This window comes from Peromyscus maniculatus, chromosome 7, assembly GCF_049852395.1.
Source record: "Peromyscus maniculatus bairdii isolate BWxNUB_F1_BW_parent chromosome 7, HU_Pman_BW_mat_3.1, whole genome shotgun sequence".
In the NCBI taxonomy this organism is placed as follows: domain Eukaryota; kingdom Metazoa; phylum Chordata; class Mammalia; order Rodentia; family Cricetidae; genus Peromyscus; species Peromyscus maniculatus.
The window spans coordinates 45,526,815-45,554,368 of NC_134858.1; the positions used below are offsets into that span (position 1 = coordinate 45,526,815).

The window sequence follows — 27,554 nt, forward strand, 5'->3', positions numbered from 1 at the left end:
AGTGATCTTTCCCTCTGGTGTCTTTTTTTTTTTTTTCTTCATCTATTTCCTCTTGGTTGTACTATGGAGTCTCAGGCAATACCTGGTCAGGGTGTGTCCTCAGACTATCAATAGGCCCCACTGGTCTTGCTTCATGGAAGTCATCTTTGTCTTCAGCAATGGAAGACAACAGAGGGGAAGCCAGACATCCTCTAGGAGAGCTAATTTTTTTTCCTTTGTTTCCAGTGTCCTCTCCCCGAGTGATGAGAAGCCCTCTTTCTCTAGAGATCATACCGTGGGCATGCACAGTAGTAAGTGCATAGCAACTGTCCATGAATACAGCGGTGGACTCTCCTTTTCCCCATTAGAGAGGGTCTAGGTGATCAGTTCTGCTCTCTGGGCTGAGGTACCTGGCCTAGTCCCAAATCCTTTCAGGATCTGAAGTGACTACTGCAACTCCCGCATCCCTGCTTTTATCTTTCATCTTGCGACAGTCACGGATAAGCACCTGCAGGTGGTCCTCAGGCCAGAAGGCAGCAGAACTGACTGCTAGACTCAAGAATGGTCCAAAAGTAGAGCCTGATACTGGGTCATATACAGCCAGCATTCTGGTGTTGCTCAGAGAAGGGCCTCTAAGGGAGGTGCTGTAAGTCTAACCTCATGAGGTGTAAGCATAACAGCATGAAGTGCTGTAAGTATAAGATCCTGTCCCAGAGCTGACTGTTGTTTGTTTGTTTGTTTGTTTGTTGTTTTTCATTAAACTAGCAGTAGCCACCACTGCTCTTAGGCAGGTGGGCCATCCTGTAGTTACAGGGTCCAATCATTTGAACAGGCATGCCGCAGTGTGCCCATGGCCCCAAAGTTTGGAACCCCTTTTGTCTTTTGTGGATGAAACGTTCTGAAACATCTGGAAGTGCTTGGGGTGGAAGCTGAAGCAGAGCTGCTTTTAAAGCCTCAAATACCTTTTGTTTAGTCTCAGTCTAGATTAGGGGCTCAGTGCCCTCCCCCAACACACACACATGCATCTTGTGCTGGTGTATACAAGTCTTCACAAACTCTAGTATCCAGAGGCAGCAATACCTTGCCGCACCTAGGAAATCTCAAACCTTCTCTTAGTCTTTGGAGTTGGGACCTGAAGAATGACAGGCTTCTCTTGCCTTCCCTCCACTGGAAGCCTCCGATGTACAAAGTTGGGCTGTCTTAGCCAATATCCTTAAGGTAATGCTTGCAGGTCCTTCATTGGCCTTCTTATATGCTATTTTAGTTTTGGAGGTTGGGAGAAGGTCATCTACATATTGTAAGAGTATGGTACCAGGAAACCTCTGATGGAAGGGCAGGAGGTCAGCATTTAGTGTCTCATCATACAAGGTTGGAGAATTTTTAAATCCCAGGGCAACCTGGTTGGTTTAAGTTACCTGCTGCAACCTCCCTCTGGGCCTGTCTATTTAAAACCAAAGATGAGTTGACTCACCTCTGCTGATGGGAGGCTGAAGAATGCATTTTTCAGATCCAAGATGGTGTACACATGTTTCTCTGGAAGAATCAGACTCATGAGAACCAGTGGTCCCAAGTTTCTTCATAGGCAGGAGAGGCATATTCCAGGGTGACTGGGAGGGCACCAGGATGTCTGTCTCTCCAAGCCAGACAATATGACTGCAGTTTCCCTTTTTGTTTCCAGAGTCATTGGGTATTGTTTAATCTGAACAGGGGTAGCTGGACGGGCTAGTTGAACATTTATAGAAACTTGATGTTGGAGCAGTCCTACACACATGTGGTACACTGACATGTATGCAGGCAAAACACCCGTGTACATACAGATTAAAAAAATAAAATAAAAAAGAGACTTGAAATGCCACCCATACCTATAAATGCTTCAAAATTATTATAAATATAATACCTGCCTGCTTGTTATTTGGTGTGCTGATGAAAAACTAATATATGACAAAATAAGAAGCTAGGTTGTTTAAAATGTTTATCACTGTACTTCAATATAATTGAGTTTGGCTATAATTCTCTATATTTTATTTTATATGTTTGAAAATGTCATTTAGAAAAGAAGTCCCTAGACTCCACTAGACAACCAACGAGGGCCCTGTTTCAGGCCAAAGAAGCTTTAGGACCTTCATGATCCAGGATGTTTTTATTATATTGTATGATCACAACAAGGCTGTGGATGAAGTTAATGTGCCATAGGTTAAAACAAGGAAAGAGGTTGGAAGAGGCAATTCATGTTACCCTAATTCTACTCACTTCAGAGAATGAATATTATGGCTGTGCCCAAACACCTTAGAGGCCAGGAAATGTAGTGTAACTGGGATGCCACATGCACAGACCCAAGTTGTTTCTATCGCTAGTGATCGGAGGAACAACATCTCCAGTTTGCACATGGGTGCCATAAAGTCAAGAAGAAAGTCCCTGTTTCTGGTAGGTGACATCATTCACAAGGACAGGGAGAGGAACTGGCAGGCAGTGAGTGACAACAGAGAATTGGCTAATTGAACAGGCTGACCTTGGAGATTGCTATGAGCAGGGTAAACTTAGATCTGCTCTCCAGAAGTAAACCTGTTTTTAACTTTTGCTCATTTCTATGATGTAAATGTTTCCACAGTGGTCTGTTTTGGCTAAGAAGAAATGTGTACAATGTTGCTTATTGGCAAGCATGAGACAGGTTTAACACACCTCTGCCCTTGACCATTTCTAATGCAGACTGCCTGAGGACATTTAATAGCCAGAGCTCAGCTATGTTCATAGCAGCACTATTTCTAATAGCCAGAACCTGGGAACAACCTAGATGCCTGTCAACGAAAGAATGGATGAAAAATATGTGGTACATATACACAATGGAGTACTACTCAGCAGAGAAAAACAATGAAAGCATGAAATTTGCAGGCAAATGGATGGAACTAGAAAAAAATCATCCTGAGTTAGGTAACCCAAACCCAGAAAGACAGTCATGGTATGTACTCACTCATAAGTGGATTCTAGATATAAAATAAAGAACAATCAGACTACAACCCACAGAACCATGGAGGCTATATATATAGCATGGAGATCCCTAGGACGACTGCAGCTTATAATAAATTTCGGTTTTACTCAATTACTGAGCAAGCCTCAATGAAACATCTCACTATTAAGATAAGAATACATACTCTATCAAGATGATAATAGAAAAATAAATAAATAAATAAATTTTAAACAATAAAAATAAATAAAAATAGAAAAATTTTAAATATTAAACAAACAAACAAACAAACAAACATTTTACTAAAGTTAAAAAAAGGGAGAACTAGGGACTCATCATTCCTCTTCACATTCTATTCTTTCCCTTGTTTTATATATTTTAAATTTTTTTATCGGTGGATTCTGCTGGAATTTATTGGTGGATTCTGCTGGAAGATCTGATGCAGATAAGCACTGGAGGGCTCCTGTTGCAAATCACCCTCTGGAACAATGGAAGGAGCACGTGGAGGAGACCCGATCTAGTGTTGGTGTGGCCCCGGGGTTTGGTTTATGTCTTTCCTCAGGACAATGAGGTTCCTGTTTGGATTCCTGAGCACTGAACATGCCCTGTGGCTGCTGCTGAAGCCCAACATGACAGAGAACTAATGGGTCATCATGAAAAAAAATCTACCCTTCTGATGCCAATGGAGATTGAGAGCCCAATATGGCCAGCTTTGGCAAACATTAATGTAAGCCTAGGAACTGTAGCCATAAGACTGGATTCTCCAGAAGAGCTGCCAGCCAAAGTCATCAGATCAAGAAAATGGGCCTTGGCGGTTCATGTTCCTGGAGTTGTATCCATGCCAGTGGATGTCCACACAATCCAGAAGAGAAATTGACATTGCTGCTGCCGCTGTTGCTGTTATAACAATGGCGCACACCGCTGCTACTGTTTCTGGGATTACCATTTCATAATTGCTTACTACAGCTAGCACAGTGGAAACCCTGGCAACAAAAGTAGCTACTACAGTTAGTTAATCTTTCATTCTATTGGACATGATAAATTTAATTCAGTAGTTATATACATCTCGATTGGCTTTGAAAATTATAAATTTATAAACTCAAGTTCCAGTTGCTTTTGGGATACTATCTTACAAGGACTCCAATGTACAGTATGGCTTGATAAGGAAGGGAATGGCTCAGTTGCCTTTAGCCTACTGGCTATGGGTGAGATAGGACCTCTGTTGTCTTTTCTGTATCAAACACACAGATTGCAAGCCCAGTGCCACTTTGAGATCTTTGGCAGCAATTAACTATGCAACTTACACATGATTGAGCTGGTATGATAATGAGTATTCAGAGATGGGTAATGCCTGGGGGGCACTCACCAACCTAAGACAGAGCACCTGTGTGGCCTGGGCAGGTGTCTCCATGACGGGTAAGGTGACCTGCTGACGTCCCACGCAACCCAAGTCAAAAGCTCATTTTTTAATAAAAGGGGGACCTGCAGGGCCCTGGCCCCTGTTTTGGGTAACTGTTGTCTTGCTTGTGGACCTTTACCTTGATATCTTCCCAATGCTCATTCCCTGCCAGGTTCCACCCTCCTGAATGCTTAAGGGAAGTTCCTTGTCTATGTATCCTGAATAATGGGCGTTAACAGCTTAGATGCAAGATTATAAAACATCAGTAGTGAACTTCTGCCCTCCGGGGTCCTCCCACTGTGCTATGAGCCTGTAATTAAGACCTCCTACCCCCTTCAAGAAATGACATTCGACATTTAAAATTAAATATATATATATATATATATATATATATATATATATATATATATATATATAAAATTGAATGAATACTGCTAATGTAATCTATGAATACCACAAATGTGATCAATATCATGAGTGTAATTTTAAAATTTTTTTTAAAAAAAGAAAGCTTTGGAGGCTGGTATGATGGTTCAGTAGGTAATGATGCTTGCCCACAAACATGATGACATGACTTCGATCTGTCTATCTGTGTGTATGTGTATATATGTGTTTGTGAACTAACGGGATCATGAAAATGAGCAAAGAGGTCTTAGTAGAATGGGGAAGTAGAAAGAGTAATAGAATGCATGTAATAAGAAGACAGAAGAGGGAACTATTGGAGGGAAGGAAAGAGAACCAGATGGAGGAAAGTCAGTGATTGAGGAGAAGAAATGAGAACAAAGTGTAGTGACACGTATGTGCAAACATGTCATCATGAGACACATTACCTTGTATGATAACTTAAATGTTAATAAAATTTAAAAACCAGAAAACTGAAATGTCTGGCATTTGGAAAGACATTAGGGAGAAGGGGTCAGTTGAGTGTCCTCCTTACAACTGGGGTACCAGCCTAACAGGAGCCTGTGCTTTTTTCATGACATTTTGTAGCAACGAAGCAAGTTCCAACAGGTTCACTGGGAAGAAAAGGATTCAGGGAGAAAGAGCAAATGACATAAGCAGCAGCATGTGGTGTCCAGGATTTATTAACAATCTTCAAGTGCCCAGAAGGCAGGGTCCTAGAGGCTGCAGTCTCTCTTAGGCTAATGCCAGTTTATATTTATTCAGTCCACTGAGTTCCCATATATTGTTTTATGATTCTGTGATGTGTATTTAATTGATACATTAAACTATTAGATGAAAACAAATGAAAAAAAAATTAGCCAGATCTCAAGCTGAGGTGTAGGAGCGAGTGAGACATCCCTGTAGGAGTAGATGAAATTACCCAGCTCTAAGCCTCCACAGAAGAACTGTGGTCTGCAGCTAGTTCTCTCACGTGAGGAAATCTGCTCTAGAATGTGCCTCGACGTAGTTGGAGAAGGGCACAAAGGGAGGTGAGGCATCCTGCAGCATGTATTGTGGCAAAGAATGCACGTTAGACTAACGGGAGCTGAGAGGAAAAAAAAAACCAGTTTTTAACCTCGAGATTAAACAAAAGAAGTTTTCCAGATTTGCCATAGAGCAGGGTGAGTACTGGAAGATGTCCATCCAGGGGGGATGGAGACGAGAGGGCATGGACAGTGACAGGGAAGCATGGAAGAATAAGGCATATTCGAAGGTCGCCATGAAGGTGATGTCTCTACTCCTGTAACCTAACTTTCACAAACCATTACTTCATTCACCTTGTTGATTTACTTCATCTTCTGGACACACATGGGATAAGTATTCGAGTTTTTACATTCACAGATAAACAAAAAAAAGCATAAATTTAATGAAACATGGGTTGGAAATCTAAGAGTTGCAAAATTGCAATGATTTTTTTTTCAGGATTGGTAAAATTCTGTCTGTGTATACTACTTTCTAGGTGGAAGAGCACGGGTCAGAACAGATATGGTAACTCACGCATGATAAAATGCACCTAAACACTAGGAAAACTGGGTAAGTCAGGCTGGGGAGGCCTTTGACTGCTATGTTGCATTACTAGAATCTAGACATGCTATTGTACGTTCTTAGAAAGCACCAGTGGGTGGAAATGGAAGTTGGTCTGAGAAGCTGGATTATTTTTTTTAATTACTCATTCCACAAGCATTATGCTTGTCAGTGACACAGTGGGTATGAGGCATACAGTGCGGGCACAAACATGATTCTAATGCTTTATGAACTGGCAGGTCCTGGTTGTCAGGAAGTAATTGAATATTGAATGTACTTTACAATCAGTGACACAGATTAGATCATCATGACATCTTTCCTCCTGACTTCATTCATTTCATTTCTACACCATCCAAGACACAGACTTCAATCCTTCTAGAAGTTCCCCCAAGCACCATGTTTCCATAACTGGGAAGTCACAGCTCGATCATTAGACAGTGGTTTAGTACGAGCTGCAACTGGCCATTGTATCTTGCTTAAAACAGTTAACTAGCTATGACGTGACTTTTTTCTCTTGACTTTGTTACTGAAATCATAGTCTGTACCCCAAGGCTACCATCCTTGAGAAGTCTATTTAAACAGCCAAATGAATATCATTTGGCATGAAGCTTCAAAGGGAGATGTATTCGATGCAGAGATACTGAAAAGAGGGACAGAGACATCCAGTGACCGCACTGAAGTCTATCTTCAAGGTCCTGAAGGATACTAAAGTTGTATGGCTATGCATACAGTGTGGCCCTGCCCACTCTTGACCCCTCGATGTCTCTATAAGGATGTAAGTCTGATAAGAATCCTCTGCTCCTGCCGTCCCAGGCTTTTCTTCTCATGGCATGAGATTCTTAGGAAAATTCCAATTTTTAAGATCTGCTGTTTTAATAGTCTGATAGCTAAAGTGTCTCTTTAGAATATATTCATTATTACATTATATTTGGATTTCTGCGTGAGTATTACCTGGCTTTGCTCTGTACCAATAAGACGCAAACAATCTTTTTAGAGACTGTCAAGTTAATTCACCCATCCAAAAGCTTTTCAGACCCGCCCAAAAACATTCTAATAAAACCCAGAGAGGGGGTCTATGTGCATAGCATCTGGTGAGTCTTGTTTCCATTCTCCAAGACCACTGAAATGGGTGTGATTAGGAGGAGCGGGTGGCTGTTACCGTTGGTTCCCTCTGCTTCAGCCCTTCTCCCCCTGGTCACCCCTCCTGCCGCCTCTCTTTCCCTTCCCTCTAGTGGTGCATAACCTTCCTGAATTTGTCTTTTACACAGAGTAATTTAGACTCCTTCCCCCAAAGGAATTCCCACATCAAGATTCATACTTGGTGCTCCGCAAAACAGAAGTCACTCACTGCAGGACCAACTTTGTTTAAAGGTACCTTGCAGATTCCTTTGGTAACATAAGCATATTCTTAGGGTCCCATCAGTTAGCTTCTGTCCCCCTCCCCTCAAAGAACCTGCTGGCTAATTAATGTTTCTGCTTCTCTTTGAGACTGTGGTGAGTGAAAGTGGGGTGTTTCTGTAGGAAAGGAACACAGAGAGAGAGGCGGGGGAGGCATTTGACTTCTATTTCAGGGTTGAGGAGGAGAAGACCCTTCAAACCAAAGCTTGAGTAAGAAATGGTCAACAGGGTGGACAAAGGGGGTTGCTCATTAAGACGGAAGAAAAAAAGAAGGTGGCTCACGGAAGATGGCCAAGTCTTAAATGAATTATAAGTCACAATGAAACAGTAAGTGCCGAGGACTCCTCCTCACCTTGGTTCCTTCTCTTGTGCTCTTTCCTAGGATGCTGACCATGTTCTCAAATATAGAGTGTCAGAAAATGCTGCTGGTGGTCATGTCACTTTCAATAACTACCTGGATAATTTTTGAAATTTCTCAGAATTCCACAAAGGTAGGAATGCATTTTTCCACTTTGACCGGAAGCTGCTACCTGTGTGAGGTATCTCCTCAGAGCCTTTTACCCAACCTCCCATTCCAACTCAGGTTCATTCTCCTCTATTTATGGGGTGTTAGAGGGTGAGGACACTAATTGTCATACTTCTTCACTTCCCATTTATCCTCGGGGTCTTATAATCAGTCTTGTACCTCTCACACGTACCCGAAATGGCTCCTGCTAAGGCCACCAACTGCCATATCACTAAATAAGTACTTTTCACTAAATCTGGGTGTATATCCTTGGCTATCCAGCCTGCTACTACCTTTTTCCATACAGTGGTTATTTTTAGTAACCAGTATACCTTATAGATTTTGGATATCAGATGATAACTAGAAAAGGCTTACCACTGGAAGTTTGTGTAGGAATTCAGCCATGTTTTGTTAAGTTTTTCCTTGTGGCATTCCTGTATTTAGATATCAGGTACATGTACTCCCATCACTCAGGAGACAGAAACAGGGGACTGTGAATTTAAGGCCAGCCTGAACTGTGTAACAAAACCGTCATCTCAAAAAATTAAATAAACATTAACAACTATAATTCCAATCAGATAAGTTAGAACACAATGAGGACTTTTGTCCTTAATCTATTAAAATATAAATTATATTGAGATATTTTCCCTTCTGGATCCATTTTTATACATGCCTATATAAACATGTAATATATATAAACATTATATATACATATATATAATGTAATAACATTTTGGAGAAAAAGAATTTAAAAGCCATGTTCATGGTAAGAGAAGCCTTCACCTTCCCTGTATTATAATAATCAAGTTTTATAATAAAATGTATCATAAAACCAATTGGACAGATTTCCTCATTATGCGCATTAGCAATAATTGAACTAACTAGCAGAAACATCCAGCCATCTGTCCAGTGAGAAAGTGGCACACAGTAGTTACTGGCTGCAAGATGTATAGGAATAGGGAAGAGCAAATTCACTTTCATCAACTTCTTACTCTCCAAGCTCTTATTTTAGAATGAATATATTTCTGTAAAACTCTAACTCATTGTGAGTTAAAACAGCTGGGAGCAGGTTCATTTTTATAGTGCCTTACACCTCTTGTCATTTCAGCTTTGGACTGCTCTGAACACATCCATCTCCTTCCATTCCTGGAACACCTCCACGAAGTCCTCATGTCCTGAAATGCCAATGAATCAGTCAAAGCTACCAACAGAGACTAAGCTAAGAGGAGAGATCCCTAAAATGACAACACCTGTCAAGTCACTAACAGAGAAAGAGCTGAGAGTCAGGGAGATCCTGTCGAAGCTAGATGGGCAGATCCCACCCAGACCCTTCACCCACCTCAACACCACCACCAGTGCCACACACAGCACAGCCACCATCCTCAACCCTCGAGTTAAATACTGTAAAGGGGACCAGCTGGACATCCTAGTAGAAGCTAGGGACTACCTAAGAAACAGGAAGGAGTATGGTGGAGACTTCCTGAGGGCCAGGATGTCCTCCCCAGCCCTGAAGGCAGGAGCTTCTGGAAAGGTGACAGACTTCAACAATGGCACCTACCTAGTTAGCTTCACTCTGTTCTGGGAGGGCCTGGTCTCCCTGTCTGTCCTGCTCATCCATCCCAGTGAAGGGGTGTCAGCTCTCTGGAGAGCAAGGAACCAAGGTTATGATAGAATTGCCTTCAAGGGTAAATTTGTTAATGGCACCTCCCAGGTCTTAACTGAATGTGGCCTGACCCTAAACTCAAGCAATGAACTCTGCAAATACCTGTACAGTGGTGGTGAAGAAGTCTTCTACTGTATGAAGCCTCAACACATGCCCTGTGAGGCCTTGACCCACGTGTGTACCAAGCAGCAAGATGTTTCTTTTCTTACTGACAAAGAAAAAGATCTTTTCCAGAAGTGAGTATATTCTCAGTACAATGAAAGGTTTCCCCAGGCAGAGCTACACTGTCCATCTCAATATTGAGCAAGACCTCAGACGCTTCCACCACTCAAGATTCCGGTAAGACCTATGTTGTCTTTACTGGGCCCCCGTTCATGCCACAGCTTGCATTCCTATTGACATACTCAATAAAGGGGGCTGCCCAATAAAAGGGAACCAAATAAAGTATATACCTCTGCTTCTCCCTGACAACCAGTGTTAACCTGTTTGATCATGTTATTTTACTATAGATCTAGGTTTTACAAAATATCTGCCATGTGAAACTATTCTGCTATGGCTCACAGATGTCTCACCTTCTCCCCGCAAAAGATGCCCTGATAGTATCATGATCCTCCACCTCCTCCATCACATCCCGTACAGTTTGCCTCTTAAAATCTTTTGTTCGTCCATTTATCTCCATGTCTTGTGATACTGTGCCAGCTGAGACCACCCCCTAGATGACTCATCTCACCGTGACTATTGTGACAGCTAGCTGGTGGGACTCTCTTAGCTGTCATACTCTACTTTGACACACTCTCTCTCTTCTCCTCCCTCCCTCCCTCTTCCCTCCTTTGCATACCATAGCAGGCTTTATTCATTTATTTGGCAAACACAGTCGAAGCATGTTCTAGGCCAGGTGTTTAGTGCTATAGCCACAAAGCTCTGCTCGGCTCTATACTGCAGCCTGAGCAATCCTGCTAAGAAGTCAGCTCCCACTAGCCATCAATTCATCCTCTGAGAAGATATGGCTCATGTGCACTTCTTTGGGTAGATGAGTCCTCCATCCTCCCCAATTTGTGGCCTAGCAAATCCTGGAAGCCCTCGACTGAACAGGCTCCTCAAACCTATTTGTCAGTATGTCTCCTCCTGGCAATCATAACCGTGGCCAGGCACACCTTTCTCCTTCTGCTTACAAACAAACACATAACTTCCAGATCTCCTTGCTCTCCATGGAGGTGGAAAATGCCTCATTGCTGAAAATAAACCATCGTGGTTTCTTCATGGGCTGCATTGAAAATTTGCAAAGGTAACTGTCACCACACACCTCAGAGCTTTGAGCCAAGCCCTGAGACACCCTTTCAGCGGGAATCCTTTTCTGTTTACATGAAGACAAAATCTACAGCCTCCCCACACAGCGTCCCTGGAACCTCCCCCCCCCCCATCCCCACCACTGCCGACTCTGCAGCGGGTACACACACACACACACACACACACACACACACACACACACACACACATTTCTTTTTTCTTTACTTTGTAACAAAGTAAAATGCTGGCTTCTTAGCTACTCCTTTCTTAGAAGTTTTCTAAGTCAAGTCTAGAATCTTTTCTCCTTAAGCTTTCAAACACAAATGATTGGTGGAAGTAAAAGTAAACACCAAATTTGGAAAAACAACCCACTGCAGAATCTTGCCTAGACATCCAAGCTTGAGTTCCTGGTGTGCAGTTCCCCGCGCCCCTTCTGAGTGAGCGAGCGCGCAGCTGGGTTTCTATTCCTTCCCTTTTATTTCTGATTGTGCAACTCACCCAATCTTTTCCTACGCACTAACTACCCCCAGGTCCACAGCAGGCATTAATTCATGCACCACACTAAACTCTGCTTTCTATCAATCATTGAGAGAGGTCTTAAGGATACAGAGAGACCCAACAGATGGCCTACCTACCTTAGATAATTTTCACTCTTTATAAAGCAAGTCTTCTGGGTTTAAAAAAAAAAAAATTGGAAGTGAACTAGCAGAAGACATGCCTGAAAAGAAAAGCAGGGCCCCTGTGGTGAGAGGTCCATGTGCTACCATACCGAGTCTGCACTCCTCAGGTAAATGATGGGAGAGTGATCGACTTTAAATGATAACATGTGAGCATCTGCAGGGAGAAGATGCTGTGTCCGTTGTATTGAAGAATTTAGGTGGTCTTAAACTGACACCAGGAGGCTCATTGTGATTTAAGGATAAGACTATTTGAGTAGGTGGTGTGGAAGCAATTAAAAAAAATGCAGTTTTTATGATTATTTTAAAGATTTATTTGTTGTGTATACAGTATTCTGCCTGCATGTGTCCCTGCAGGCCAGAAGAGGGCACCAGATCTCATTTCAAGTGGTTGTGAGCCACAATGTGGTTGCTGGGAATTGAACTCAGGACCTCTGGACTGGAAGAGCAGTCGGTACTCTTAACCACTGAGCCATCTCTCCAGACCATAAATTTTCATTTTGTTTTGTTTTTTGTTTTCTGAGACAGGTTTTCTCTGTGTAGCTTTTGCGCCTTTCCTGGAACTTGCTTTGTAGACCAGGCTGGCCTTGATCTCACAGAGATCCGCCTGCCTCTCCCTCCTGAGTGCTGGGATTAAAGGCGTGCACCACCACCGCCTGGCTTTATGGTTATTTTAAAAATCTGAAGCTTCTAAACATACATTGACTGCATGTCGCAAATGTGTCCAATGTCCCAGACTCCAGGAACTCCCAATAGGATGGAAAGTTTTCCCAAAGCCTGCTTCATTTATAATACCCCAGAGACCTTTCGAATAATAGTTTCTAGTCATATTATCAGAAGTTTAAAACGGACCCTTGCTTCCTTTACAAGCGGGTTATTCACATTACCTGTGTTCCACGACAAACCTCAGGCTAACTTGTCACTTTTGTTTTCTGAAGGTCCAACATAGGAGTTGAAATGATGAAGAACCCTAAGTACATTAGTGTCTCTCAATGCAACAGTAAGTCTCTTCTACCCCGCGGTCGCTGCTCCTCTTTCTTTTCTATTCTCTTGTTTTTGGAGATAAGGTCTAACTGTGTAGACCAGGCTAGCCTCAGACTCACAGAGGCCTGGCTGCCTCTGCCTCCTGAGTGCTGAGACTAGAGTGTGAGCCAACACGCCCAGCGGAAGGTACTTCGTGATGTGTGCCTCTTGCAGAGGGAAGGTTTTTTTCAGTATTGATTGTAATTTTCTTGATTATAATTCCTAATAAGTATCCAGGACACCAAACAGGCTGGGTATCAAAGATAGAAACCAATTCAAAAAATTATTTCATATCCCTTTGATAACTTACTTCATCTAGATTCATCCCAAAGGTAAAAATATCCAAACTTGGCCATTCATATACTTTCCCCTAGGAATTCATATCCTAGGGCCCAAGCTACTGCACAGATGTCTTTGGTGGAGAATGGTGGCTTCAACATTGTAGATTTAGTTTCTAAATCTCCATTAGTACAATCTCTAACGTTTAGCTGTACCACTTACCAAGTTTATATGGTATTTTCATCTTATTAAATGTTCAGTGGCAAACACAAGGCAACATTACATAAGAAAGAATATTTATACTGCCTTATCTCCAAAACAACAAAGCACAAAGCCCACTTTAGTTCATCAATAACACCAATACACTTGGCAACACATAAGAATTTATTGCCAATATTCATTCATTTATTCAATAAATACTTATTGAGGGTATAGTAGATAATGAGGCATTGTGGGAAAATGAAGAAAAATAAAGGCTTAAAAAACTAGTAATGTAAAAACCATTCAACCTGTAAGAAGCCATGCACAGAACTTCCATTTCAGTGATTGGCTAACCCCAGAATGATATCTGCAGTCAGAGAATAAGGGGGTGAAAAAGAGAAATCTCATAAAGTCCACAGGAGAGTTGCCAGATATAAGTAATAATCATGCAAAGAATCTATTAAATTTGAGTAAATTCAAATTGCCTCTGTAGCTGTTAACTGAGATGAAGGAGAAATACCATGTCATGAACTCTCTAACAAAGTACTCTTCGCCAGAGTGATTGAGATTTAGTGTGTTATCCTGCACTTTTTCATCAATAACTTTTGATCAGATAAACTTTAGTAATGAGCAAAATTATCACGAGCAATTTTTAATAGGCCAGTCTGGCAGACATATTGTAGAATGTAACCAAGGATGAGGCTAGAAACAGCAAGAGCTGAAATCACTGTAATTCTTAAACCTCATGTTAGAGATTTCAGTGGCATTTTTTTTTGGTAGAGTTTTAAAGTCACACTCTAAATGAGGAGGGAAGTGCTTTAAAGATTAATGTTCATTCACAACTGAACAACTGGGCATGGCCTACAAGATGCTTACAGATGTCACCAAGGGACATAATGAGTGTAAATAGAAAAGATGCTGCTTCCAGAAGGAATGACTTCACATTGAAAAGATGGTAGTTTCTCTGCATTCCTTTCTTATTGCCACTATAACAGAGTGGTGTAAAATGAGGGGAAAACACACTGTTTTAGCTTGATATTTCAGGTGCTTAACATCAGTCTCATTGTCTTAGGGTTTCTATTGCTGTGAAGAGACACCATGGCCATGGCAACTCTTATCAAGGAAAGCACTTAATTGGGGCTGGCTTACAGTTCAGAGGTTCAGTCCATTATCATCATGGCAGGAAGCATGGTGGAGCGCAGGCAGACACGGTGCTGGAGAAGGAGCTGAGGGTTCTACATCTTGACTGCAGGCAGCAGCAGGAGACTGACACACTGAGTGTGGCTTGAACATACATGAAACCTCCAAGCCCGCTCCCCACAGTGACACACTTCCTCCAACAAGGCCACACCTCCTAATGGAGCCACTCGCTATGGACCAGGCATTCAACCACATGAATCTACAGGAGCAATTCCTATTCAAACCACCACACTTACTACACTCAGTCAAGGGACAGCTGACAGCATGTCTTTCTGGCTCAAGAGAAGAGTGTTGCTGTGCCTGCTGCAGTTTCTAGAGGCTGCCCACATCCCTTGTAGCCAACCCTCAGGCTCCAGAGCCACAACCATGTCAAATATTCACGCTACATCTCTCTTGTCCATCCTGCTGCTTCCTTCTTCAATTGATGAGATGAGGTTGACCCAGATAACATAGAATAAGCTTCATCACAGCCCAGATACTCATTTACACCTGGAAAATTCCTTCTGCCATAGAAAGCAACATCGTCACAGGTTTGAGGAATCAAGGCCTGGGAAATTTCAGGGACAATGCATTGCGGCCATTAGTACACCTTCCACAATCTCTAAAGTAATTAAAAAAGATGATAGGGTTATATATGATTGGCCACATATTGCCCAAAATATCAGAGTTAATCATGAAATAAACGTGGAGGAGTTAGTGTAAGAAAACAATGCCCCAAGACAGGTGGCACACACCTTTAATCCCAGCACTCAGGAGGCAGAGGCAGGAGGATTTCCGTTAGTTTGAGGCCAGCCTGGTTTATAGAGTGAGTTCCAGGACAGCCAGGGCTACACAGAGAAACCCTGTCTTGAAAAATCAAAACAAAAAAAGAGAGAAAACAAAGCCCCGACTTACAAGTTTATACATGATATGCTTTATTAAAAACAACAACAAAAAAAACTTGCAGGTTTTGTCTGTTGGTAGTGGATTATCATCCAAATAAATGTACAGATCATTTTCTCAGTGCATTATCAAAGTAGGGAATATTTAGTAATGACGGGCCTGAAGTTTCCACACTTAGTGTTCAACTGTTATGTGTGCAATGCTGCCGTACCGTCTAGAAACCCAACTGTGCCACAACAAAATGGCAACATGATTAATGCAATTAAAGGAAGTTCCATTTGGCAACTAAATTGCTAGGATTTGAGGGTCTAGGCTAGGTGAATTTTCTAATCCTGCCACCAGCCCCATGTCACTTTGTCCATAGGTTACAAATAACAGCTGCTCCGGGGGACGTGGTCTCAGGACCCACCTTGGATACCTAAACATGTAGATGTTCAAATTCCTTACATAAATAAAATGGCCTATCATTTGTATATAACCTATGCACAACAGCTTCTTACGGACTTCAATCAGCTCTCGAGTATTTCTAATACCGGCTATAGTGCAAATGCTGAGTAAGTGGTCACAATTCAATATTGTTGAGGGGACACTGATGAGACAAAAAAGGATTCACCTGCTCAGTACAGACGAGTGTCTTTCCGGAATATCTTTCATGCATGGTTGTTTCAATCCATGGATACAGAGCCTATGAACACAGAAGGCTAAGCAAGGACCAGCAAGGTGGCTCAGCAGGGAAAGACATTCGTCATCAACCCTCACCACCTGAGTGTGATTCCCAGACCAACATAGTAGATGGAAAGAACTGAGCCCTGCTTGCTGGCCACTCCCCTCCACAGGCACATCACGCTGTGACACATATGCACACACATGCATACAAACACACGCACACAATAAGTCAACCCAATTTTGTTAAATGCCACAGAGGGCTAACCATATAGTCCAACCATTTAATAATGTTCTGTTTCGAGGACACAGTCAACCAGAAACTGCAAGGTCCTTGAAGGAAGCACTATGTGAGGACAGAAAAGCAGAGAGATGACCAGTGCCTAATGTCTACTCCTTTCACCTTGTTTGCTAATAGAAACCAGTATTCTAGTCCAGCTCACGGTCAGCTTTCTAGTGGCTCCTGGATTCCATGGCTGAACTTTTTCTAAGAGTGTGAATAGAAGTGATAAGTGAAAATTCTAGGCCGTGTGTTCCTCTCCTTCCTCCTGGCTGAACTGCAGCTAAAATGTGAGAAAATAAATCCCCTTTCAACTTGGGATGATGCTGTATCAGAAAGAGCAGAGACAGAAGGGGCTGTGGGTCCCAATACTATACAACATTAGCCAGGACTGCTCACTTGAAAACTGGTCCATGAGGAGGAAACCTTTCTATCTGTAAATCATACTTGCTGACCTTTCTTATGGCATTCCTATGTAACACAAGAAGCGATATTAGTACAGGGATGTTGATGCGATAAAACTATATTAGTACAGGGATGTTGATGCGCTAAAACCCAGGCTGTGAGATAATAATGTACCTGGGTGCTAGAATGCTTGACTGCCACGCATGATGCCCTAGGATCCATCCCTAGCACTGTAATACATATATTTATTTGTCTCCCCTCCCCCTCCCCCCCCCCGTGTGTGTGTGTGTGTGTGTGTGTGTGTGTGTGTGTGTAGGCATTAGCTCAGGGGTAGTATACCAGCACGAAGAGAATGACAAGAAAGTATGATGTGAGCAGCCATGCTGTGCTGTGATAAAACATCAGGTGCCCCGCCACCGGGATGTCTAGAAAGCAGACCATGACAGGGCTGTCATGTAAGTGGGACTTGAGAAAGTAGATTATTATTAGTCCATGTGAGGTACAGCTTGCCACTTTTAGCAGAGTCCTACTAAGACACTGTTGAGCTGAGCATTTCATCCTAGAGTGTTTAAATGGACCCATACTGTTAAGTATTGAGTATCAAGCCTTTGTTAATTAACATTGTTCTTTCACTAATGAAACAGAGGTAAGGGTAAGATTTGCTGATGAGGATACCAACTGACAGACCACTGTAACATTTACTCAGGTTAGAGACAAGACTTTGTAACCAGAGAACCAACGAGAATGTCAAAGAAAGGAAAAAGTGTCACTCTGAGCTAATGACCAAATTTAGGAGAAAATGAACAGAGAGGGGTTGAGATGACCCAGAGTCACTCAAAAGATTGAGTAGGAGAATCAAAATAATCTTCATATCACAGCGTTATTTCACTGTTTGTTTGTAAGAATAAATAATTTTTGCAATACTTTTTATTATTACAAAAAAAAAAAAAAAGAGGAGCCTGGTATGGTGGCACACTACTTTAATCCCAGCACTTAGCAGAGGCAGGCAGATCTCTAAGTTCAAGGCCAGCCTGGTCTACATAGTGAGTTCCAGGCCAGCCAAAAATAAAGTAAGAGGGAGAAAAAAAGTTTAAGTAGTTAGAAAAAGAAACAGATAGAGAAAGGGGGAGGGGAACTGATGGGGAGACTGGGAGTTTGACTCATGCCCTCAAAACCACTGTCCACAAATATCTGTTGCCAGAGAGTGAAAACGGGAGAAAGAAATGTCAGATGGGGATGGAGATTCCCACGCCCAGCGGTTACACTTTCAGAGGAAGCTGGATGGCAGCCCAGTGCAAGCAGAGTCTGTTCAGCTCCAGTCAGATAAGTGACTGTTTGAAAGGAAAACTCATTTACCTCCTGGGAGACTCAACTCTGCGTCAGTGGATCAACTACTTTCCCAAAGTTGCAAAAAGTATGTAATCATTTTTATATTCTTTCAGAGACTCACGCTGACCCTGTGGTGCTTTGAGTGTGGTCTCCTTCTTCTTTGCCAAGGCTGGTTTGTTTTTTTATTTTATTTTACCTTCTAAGTTTGAGTCTTTAAATATATTTTTTAATCTCCCTCTCATAAATATTGTTCTTCCTTTCCACATTACTTCATCATTACCTTCTACTTAAAGATCCTTTCTTTGTCCTTGTCAGCCCTGAAGCCTTTCGATCTGCATGGGACTGGACTATATAAGAAACATTTGCTTCTGGATGCTGAAAGGCACACTCTGCTTGAATGGAAAAAGCACAGCCATCCTTTCATCACGGTCCAGCTCTACTCTGTGATAGATGATGGCTATATTCCTCAGGAAATTGACCGCTTACCAGGTGACAAAGATACTGTCATCGTCATTACCTTGGGCCAGCACTTCAGACCCTTCCCCATGGAACTTTTCATTCGTAGAGCCATCAGTATCCAAAAGGCTATTGAGCGACTCTTCCTCAGAAGCCCTGACACTAAAGTCATCATTAAGACAGAAAATATCAGGGAGATGCACTTAGATACAGAGAAGTTCGGAGACATCCACGGTTATATTCAGTATCTAACCATGAAGGACATTTTCAAAGACCTTCATGTGGGTATCATTGATGCCTGGGACATGACCATAGCATGTGGTAGCTATCTGCTCCACCCACCTGACGAAGTGATTGGAAATCAGATTGCCGTGTTTTTAAACTACATTTGCTAAAGCTACATCACTAGGAGCCAATGTCCACCAGCCATGCCATGTGTTTCATCAGTGAAGTTTTACTCAATTAGGGTCTGTCCAAGAAGAAATCAAATAATTTAAAAGAATCTGTCTTAGAATAGAGATGCTACTCAGTTGAAAGAGTGTTTGCTTAGCAGGCATGAGGCCTTGGGTTCAGCTGTCAGCACCACATAAGCAGGGAACGATGGTACATGGTTTTCATTCCAGCACTCAGGAGGACAGAAGTTCAAGGTCATCTTTAGTTACACAGTCAGGTCAAGGAGAGCCTAGGCTACCTGAAAACCTTCCTTGATTAAAAATAATAGTCATGGCCGGGCGGTGGCACACACCTTTGAGCCCAGCACTCAGGAGACAGAGGCAGGTGGATCTCTGGGAGTTTGGGGTCAGCCTGGTCTACAGAGCGAGTTCCAGGATAGGCTCCAAAAGCTATGCAGAGAAACCCTGTCTTGAAAAACCAAAACAGAAATAATAATAATAATAATCATAATCATAATAATCATAATCTTGACAGGAAACATACTTAAGAACAGTGACTACAGAGACAGGATATAAAGCCAAGAAAACTAGGTGTGAAGGACAATCTCAGAATGCACTCGGTTTATCTCCGTGTTAATAAATACCGTTGTTCTTTAAGTAAGTTTGAGTCATGACTTCTGTTACTCTTGGCTGAACTAAGTGTCAGTAAGGGTTAAAGGGAACAGGCCTGTTATTGCCATTGTGTTCTGAGATTTAAAAAGAGAAACACCTTTTTTTTTTTTTTCCAGCAAAAGAGTAGAGAGTATCTTAGGCTTTGGGGACTAGCTACCTCTGTCAGCAGTGTTCACTTCTGCCGCCAAAGCACAAATCAAGACAAACATATAAGCAAATAAAAATGGTAGTGTTTCAGAAACAAAAACAAAATCTAGTAATTGAAGGGGTATATCGGCGACTCGTGGCTGGCGCTAGATGCTGCGGTGGCGGAAGAATCACGAGCCATGGTTACCTTTTTCCTCTCCGAGGACAGAGAAAATACGGAAAGAGGGCCCGTGGAGGGTACGCCCGCTTTATCGGCTGGGATACCGTGGAAGGCTGATGTTGTAATAAGGAAATAATCCATACAGTAATGAACACTGAAAATTGATTAGGGGGGGGCGGGGTTTTGAGACAGGGCTTCTCTGTGTAACAGCCCTGGCTGTCCTGGAACTCACTTTGTAGGCCAAGTTGGCCTCGAACTCACAGAGATCTACCTGCCTCTGCCTTTCCCCAACTATTTTTAAAAAGCAGAAACCATTCTTAGACCACAGAACTAAAATAAATAAACAAACAAACAAAATTAAACACAGAGTGACATGTTCAGCCTCTACGCCATGCTTTGCAGACACTTTATTTGAAACAAACAACAACAAAATGGGTAGAACTCAACAACAATAACAACAAAAAACCCTCAAAAACTAAAGAGGAAATCAATGTCAAACAGAAAATAGGAGAAAACCCCAGGCCCTGAAAAAAAATAATCAATCAGAAAACCACAGGAAGTATTAGTTACTGAACGAAACACAGCCATCATTTCTTGGGATGTTAGCATTGCTTTTCCTAGGGAGACATGAAGGAAGATATTCCACACTAATCTACTGAGTATACCGGAAAGTTGGGGGGGGGGGCATTATTTAAAGGCGTGTAGGTGGCTTTTTCTCTTCAGCACTGCAGAACCCAGGACCTTGAACATCCTAGGTGCTGTCCTCTCCCACCAAGCGGCATCTCTAGTCTGTTTCCTAGGTTGGGAATAGGAGGCATACATTTGGATGTTGCTCCTCAGTAAGCTAGGGAATGGAGGCTGGGAAAAACAGATGTCAGCTAACAGTCCTCCCGGGTCGCAAGTTCTAGGCCAGCCCATTCTACAAAGTGAGTCCCAGGCGAGTGTAGACAGAGGAAGACAAACAGAAGTCAGAGTCCTAAGTTAGTTGGTCACTTTCTCAGAAAAATAAGAGGCTAAACAGAAAAATTTGAGATGGGAGCCTAACTCAAGCTCAACACACAAAATTTGATTTTTTTTAATCCCTATAGAAACAGATGATCAGACAAATGACTTCAATTGTGTGGTATCTGCACAGAAATTACGCAACCTTTCAGTGTATTAAGTCATAGGCATTTAGTACTTTTTGATCCATGGTAAATTATCCTTTAAATATTTACTGTGGTGAAACATATATTATGCTTATAAATATGTACAAAATTTAGAAAACAATGCAAATCTTTAAAAACTGTTTGCCTGAGTAACTCAATGGTTAAGAATAAGTGCAAAGGGAGATGTGTATGATTTGGGTACACACTGTTCCCAAGTGAAAGGATTAGACACTCCTATAGTTTAAATGCAATTCTAGTCAAAGTCTGAATGGAGTGTGTGTGTGTGTGTGTGTGTGTGTGTGTGTGTGTGTGTGTGTGTGTGTGTGTGGTGTGAAATCATTCTCAATTTTCTAAGGGGATTTTTAGAGACCAAAAAAAATTAGATATTGCTGAAAATTAATAGGGTTAAAGAAGTTCCTTTCTAAATATGAAGATTTGTTTCAAAGCTATCAAACAGGACAGTGCCAACATGGCAGAGCAGAAGGGCAGGAAGAACCCTGTACATAGAGTTGCTTACTTTGTGATAAACAGGGCATTGATGAGCAATGAGGAAGACCATTTCCTGAGTCAGAAGGTCAGGGGAGAGGATCTGCCAATAAAGCGCTTGCTACGCAAGCCTGAGAACCTGAGTTTGGAACCTCAGAACCGACATCAAGATCCAGGCGTAACAGTGCACATCTGTAATCCCAGCTGAAGAGGAGGAGACAGGGAGACCCCTGGAGTTCACTGACCAGCCAACCCAGCCAAATTGGTGAGCCACAAATTCAGTGAGAGACTCTGTCTCAAAAAATAAGGTGGAGAGAGACTGAGGAAGATCCTGATGTCAACCTCTGGTCTCCAAATGCACCCTCACACACATGTATGCACATACCCACATGGATACATACGCAACATACTCATGCCACACACACATCAATAAATAAACACCTAGAAATGAATAAATAAGAGTTCTGGGAAAGCAAGACATAAGAAAATTTTCATACATTATGCTAGTCTCTGAAAATAAAATAAATTTCAGGGGGAATAAAGGTATAATTGTGGAAAAAAAAACACAGCAGGGAAGATAAATGACAAGTGGGGTGGGAGGCACTTGGAACTTATATCCTTAAAAAGAAGCAAATCTATCTGTCATTTAGAGATCTCTTGAGAAGAAAAAGAAAAAGATCCAGAGAGAAAAATTAGCCATACAGTAAAAATGTGTGTTAGCCCTGTATGTGTGTAATTCGGAAATTTAAATGGCCTTTATGCACAAAAAAAAAACACATATTTTTTAAAAAAAAAAATCACATTAAAGTTGAACTGAGAGATTTCTCATCTATCAGACTGGCAGAAGTCCAAGTTTGGATATACACTGTGCTGATGGGCCTGTGGAGAAGCCGGCGCTCTCAAGCATTGCTGATGGAAACACAAAACGGCATGGTGCCTATGGAGGGAAATTTGGGAACGTTAAGAAAAATTACATATGTATTTGTTTACCTTTTGGCCCAGCATTTGGAAAGCTACTAGCGGAAAAAAAAAAAAAAAACACAAAATGACTGTGTGCAAGATTATCCATCGGAGCATGATTAGTGATAGCAAAAAATGGGAAAACAAACCAAATGTGCATCTGATGGAGGACCAGTGAGATGAATTATGATGCCTCTTTCAGAACAATACAGTGCAGTATAAAAAGAGACTAGGAAACTCTATAAACTGTAACGATGAAACCTCCAGGATAAGCAGGAGAAAGAACAGTGCAGTGTGTACTGTGCAACCTCTTGGGTAATAAAAATGGAAGGATACCATTAAATGTATTTGTTCATTCTAACAACAAGAAACTAATGGAAAATAAACAAGAAATGGATAAATGTAGTTTGTAAAAACTTGAAGGATTTGTGGGTAGAAGTAAGATTTCTGTAATATACATAGTTTTTATTCTGGAACCACGTGACTTGCATATTCAACACATTAAATCAAGAATTTTAAAAAAAGTAAAAGACTGGTTCAACATCTGACCCACATGATGGAGAGTGAGAACCAGCTTCCCTGAGTTATGCTCTGACCTCCACTCATGCACCATGGTGCCCCTGCCCCCACACACAAAATACATAAAAATGTAATAAATTATTGTTTTAAAAAATAAAAAATAAATTCTGAAAAATGCAGTCACTATTTAACAGCAGGCTTATACTCTTAAAAATGTTTCCAAGGGTGCTTGTGCTTACAGAAACCAAGGTGCTGTAGGTCAATCAACATGGCCTCTTGGTGCAATCAATAAACATGAAACACCTGAAGCCAATGTCAGCACAACACATGTGTTGTATATAATAAACTGCATTTTTCATAAGTGCAAGGAAACACTATGATAGCATATTAACTACACGAGCCAGTAACATGCTTAGTACTAACATCACGAGTTATACCTGTGCTTAACTGCTAGACTTTTGCAAGACCAGCAGCAGAGTATATTCATAAGGGCATTCATCACCACAGATATCAATAATGTCTGGCTAAAACTGCACAATAGTGCCAACATCAGTAGCAACAGGAGATTTCCAGCCCCATTATGAGCTGGTGGGATCACTGTTGTACATTCAGTCAGTTGTTGACGGGACCACATTATGAGCAATGTGACTATAAATCCAATGCAAATTAGTGTGGTGACACAAAGCACTTCTTTTGTTTTCTCTCTGGGATTAACACATTTAAGGATGATGTTTTGACAATACTTCCTCGAGTGAAATATATTTTCAGAATAACTAGAACTTGGGGCTAGAGAGATGACTCAGTGGCTAAGAACACTTCCTGCTCTTTCAGAGGACCAGAATTCAATTCCCAGCATCCATGTTAGGCAGCTCACAACCATCTGTAACTACAGCTTCAGGTGATCTGACACACTCCTCTGGCTCCCATTGGCACCAACACACACATATGCACATGTGCGCGCGCGCGCGCGCGCGCGCGCGCGCGCACACACACACACACACACACACAATTTTTTTAATCTTTAAAAATAGAACAGAAAATACCAACTTTACACAATAATCTTATTAGAAATAATATTGCCATTATTTTGCAAGTGTTTTTATATTTTGTTGAATAAAGTAAATGATTATTTTAATGACATTAAGGAAATTAGATTTTTAGTGTAAAAAGATGCAAATTGAAAGGTTTTTAATTTATTTTTGAAATTAAAATATAATTACATTGTCTCTCTTCCATCTCTTTCCTCCCTCCAGCCCTTCCTATGCACCCTCTCTCTTGTTCTCTCTCAAATCCATGGTCTTTTTTTTTAAATTGTTGTCATTCTTTTGTGTGTGTGTGTGTGTGTGTGTGTGTGTGTGTGTGTGTGTTTCTCAATATGTATATACAACCTGCTCAGTCCATACAAAGTAACTTGTATGTATATGATTTCAGAGCTGACCACTTGAGACTGGGTATGTTGTCACCTCCATGCAAGTTCCGTGGGGGGATGAGAACCCCATGTTCTAAGCACAGAGTGAGCCTAGAGTGGGCAGGTGGCCCAGTGATTGCATCGGCCCCAGGCCTCATCCTAGCTAAGGAGAGATGCACAGTTTCTACAAGGTTTAAACCCAGTTGGAAAGAAGGGAAGGAAGGAAGAGTTGTAGATATATACATGTCCATTTTCATGAAACAAACACTGTGGGACACAGAGACTTATTCCCCATTCCAGTGTCAGTGGGAGACCTTACTGCACTCTCACAAATATCTGGGTCACATGGATAAACAAAACCAGCAAAGAAACTACTTATAGATCTCTATTGCAGATCAATAAACTTAACGAATATGTACAGAATCATCCACTCAACAACAGAATAATACATATTCTTGTCATCAGCATGGGGAATTTTTTTTCCAAAACAAGCCATACTTTAGGTCATATGTCAAGTCTTAACAAATATAGGGAAAAAAATAGAAATAATTTCTTTTTTATCTACTTAGGACAGAATGAAACTAGAAACCAAGAGGGATGAAAAACTACAGAACTATTAAAACACACGGAGATTGAACAATACACTGTTGAACAGTGGGTCATTGCAGAAATCAAGAAAATTTTTCTTGTATTGTGGGGAGGGGGGCAGGAGGAGTCCATATGTACCACAGTGCATGTGCAGCAGTCAAAAGGCAATGCGCTGGTGACGGTTCTCTCCTTCTACCATGCAGATCTCTGGGATCAAACCTAGATCATCAAGCTTGGTGCTGCAGCATGCATCCCCACACATAACAATAATTAAATAAATAATTTGTGCAGGGATACAGCACGTTTTACAAAGAACTCAAAACAAAGTAACAGCATGCTCACTCACCTATGAACTGGAAACGAAGTTTTAAAGAATTATTATTCTTAAAATAATCATTTATTACATTTTTATGTATTTGGGGGGGCAGGAGCACCATGGTGCATGAGTGGAGGTCAGAGCATAACTCGGGGAAGCTGGTTCTCACTCTCCATCATGCGGGTCAGTAATTATCAGATGTACACACAACAATAATTAACAAATAATTTGTGCAGGGACACAGCACATCTACAAAGAACTCAAAGTAACAGCATACTCACCTATGAACTGGAAACGAAGTTCTGTGTTCATAATGAGGATGATTATTTGAACTGCTTTCTAAATTTGTATTTATTAATGTAAGTGTGTATGTATGTATGTGTGTATGTGTGACAGAAAGAGGGGGAGGGAGAGGGAGAGGGGGAGAGATTGAGATTGGACATGGGCACATGTGCCATAGCTCATATGTGGAGGTCAGACGACAGGTGTGTGAAGTTTGTTCTTTCCTGTCCACCTTTACATGGGTTGGGGTTGTGGGGATCGAACTCGGGTCACCAGGCTTGCAGAGCAAGCACTTTAATCGTTGAGGCATCTCGCCAGCCCAGGACGTTCTTTAATGCTCTGATTTCTGAGTATGGAGGAGGGACAGAGGCTGACTTTACAATGTAAGGAATGAAAGTCAACTAAGGACCAGGAAGCCTGGGACTTCCACACAGTTTACAGTCACCTTGATTGTGCTAAGGTTATGTGCTGAGAGCCAGAAATGCCTTGGTGGAGAAGACATTGAGGTTGCTATGAGGAAGGTGAGGCTCTGTTCTGAGATTCATTCATTCATTGAAGTCGTATTTAATCAACAGCTATTACTTGGGAGGCCATGAGATGCACAGAGCTCAACAAAACTGACGTGGTCCCTACCCGCCTTTACTGAGCACCTAGATAGAACAGCTAAATAGTGAGCTAGTGCAATCTTGTGTAGCACCTATCACAGAAAGATGCCAGGGGACCCAGGAGTCACCTGCCGTGCAGTTGGGGATCCAGAGAATGTGTCCTAGAGGAAATGATATCTACAGAGTGCAGGGAGGCAAATACAGAGGCCGAAGAACATCCCAGAGAGAAGGAATGCTCCAGAAGGAATTGTATGTTCCAAAGGAGTACTGTTTCCATGTGACCTAATACACACACCCCTTCCTTGTGTGCTATCTCATGTTCAAATGACTCATGCAGTGGGTGGTTCACAGAATATTGCTGGCACTTCTGTTAGAGTTAACTGTATGCCTCACTTTTACGATTACCAGGAGTCCACAAAGGTTGTTAGAAAAAGGTCTACTTTCTTGATTTATTCAAAAGAAGCCATCACAATTTAATATACTCCAGGTCAGACTTACACTGCCTGGTGATATATTGTGTGTAGAAGCATTTTTCTTTAAAGTTAGGAAAGATGTAATATTCTGATAGCTTAACAACAACTTTATAACTTGAGATATGAATTTGAGTGAGATGTACAGAGTTCAAACTACTATGTCTGTGCTTCCTACTAAATTAAAAAAAAAACATTTAGTGTGTGTGTGTGTGTGTGTGTGTGTGTGTGTGTGCGCGTGCGCGTGTGCACACTCAATATGGAGCTTGTATGGGGCTTCTCTCTTTTCATCATGTGGGACTTAGGGATCAAACCTGAGTTGTCAGGCTTGGCAGCAAGCTCCTTTACCCGTGGAGCCATCCCACCAGCCCTCCTACTGAATTTGAAATGACTCGAGTTTTGACCTTGAATGCCTTATGATAGAGACCCTAGAATGTAAACCAATGGGTGAGTGTTCCTGGAGCTGAAGAGGTAGCTCAGTGATGAAGAGCACTTGTTACTCTTACAAAGGACCTGACTTTTGTTCCCAGCATCCATACTGGGTGGCTTACAATCACCTGTCTTTCCAGATACAAAAGATCCAATGCACTCTTCTGGCTTCCTTGGGCACTGGCACACAGAACACACACACACACACACACACACACACACACACACACACACACATACACATACACACACACACACATACACACACACACACACACACACACACACACACACAATTAAAAAACACTTCTTATGAGATGACACGCACACAGGAAGTAGTGATGAACCAAAATTATCAAGTTCCCAGATCCAGACTACAATGTCGTGAGACACAAGAATGTCAGACGGGACAATGC

General features: G+C 41.7%; 1 protein-coding gene across 14 annotated transcripts in view; it reads left to right on the forward strand.

Moving 5' to 3' along the window:
• Nxpe1 (neurexophilin and PC-esterase domain family member 1) overlaps window positions 1–22,922 on the forward strand; it is a 73,846-nt gene extending 50,924 nt beyond the window's left edge. For 5 of the 14 annotated variants that reach the window (XM_042280853.2, XM_076576229.1, XM_076576233.1 and 2 more), the window contains exons 2-7: window positions 6,244–6,317; window positions 8,089–8,197; window positions 9,320–10,110; window positions 12,777–12,838; window positions 17,973–18,185; window positions 18,416–22,922. In XM_042280853.2, coding sequence (XP_042136787.2) covers window positions 6,292–6,317; window positions 8,089–8,197; window positions 9,320–10,110; window positions 12,777–12,838; window positions 17,973–18,185; window positions 18,416–18,951 — 1,737 coding nt within the window. In that variant the 5' untranslated portion in view covers window positions 6,244–6,291 and the 3' untranslated portion in view covers window positions 18,952–22,922. Of the gene's footprint in view, window positions 1–3,503; window positions 3,669–6,206; window positions 6,318–7,576; window positions 7,680–8,088; window positions 8,198–9,319; window positions 10,111–12,776; window positions 12,839–17,972; window positions 18,186–18,415 lie in introns of those variants that run through there. The other 9 variants (XM_076576236.1, XM_042280855.2, XM_042280854.2 and 6 more) reach the window with 5 other exon arrangements.
• Window positions 22,923–27,554: the final 4,632 nt, after the last annotated feature.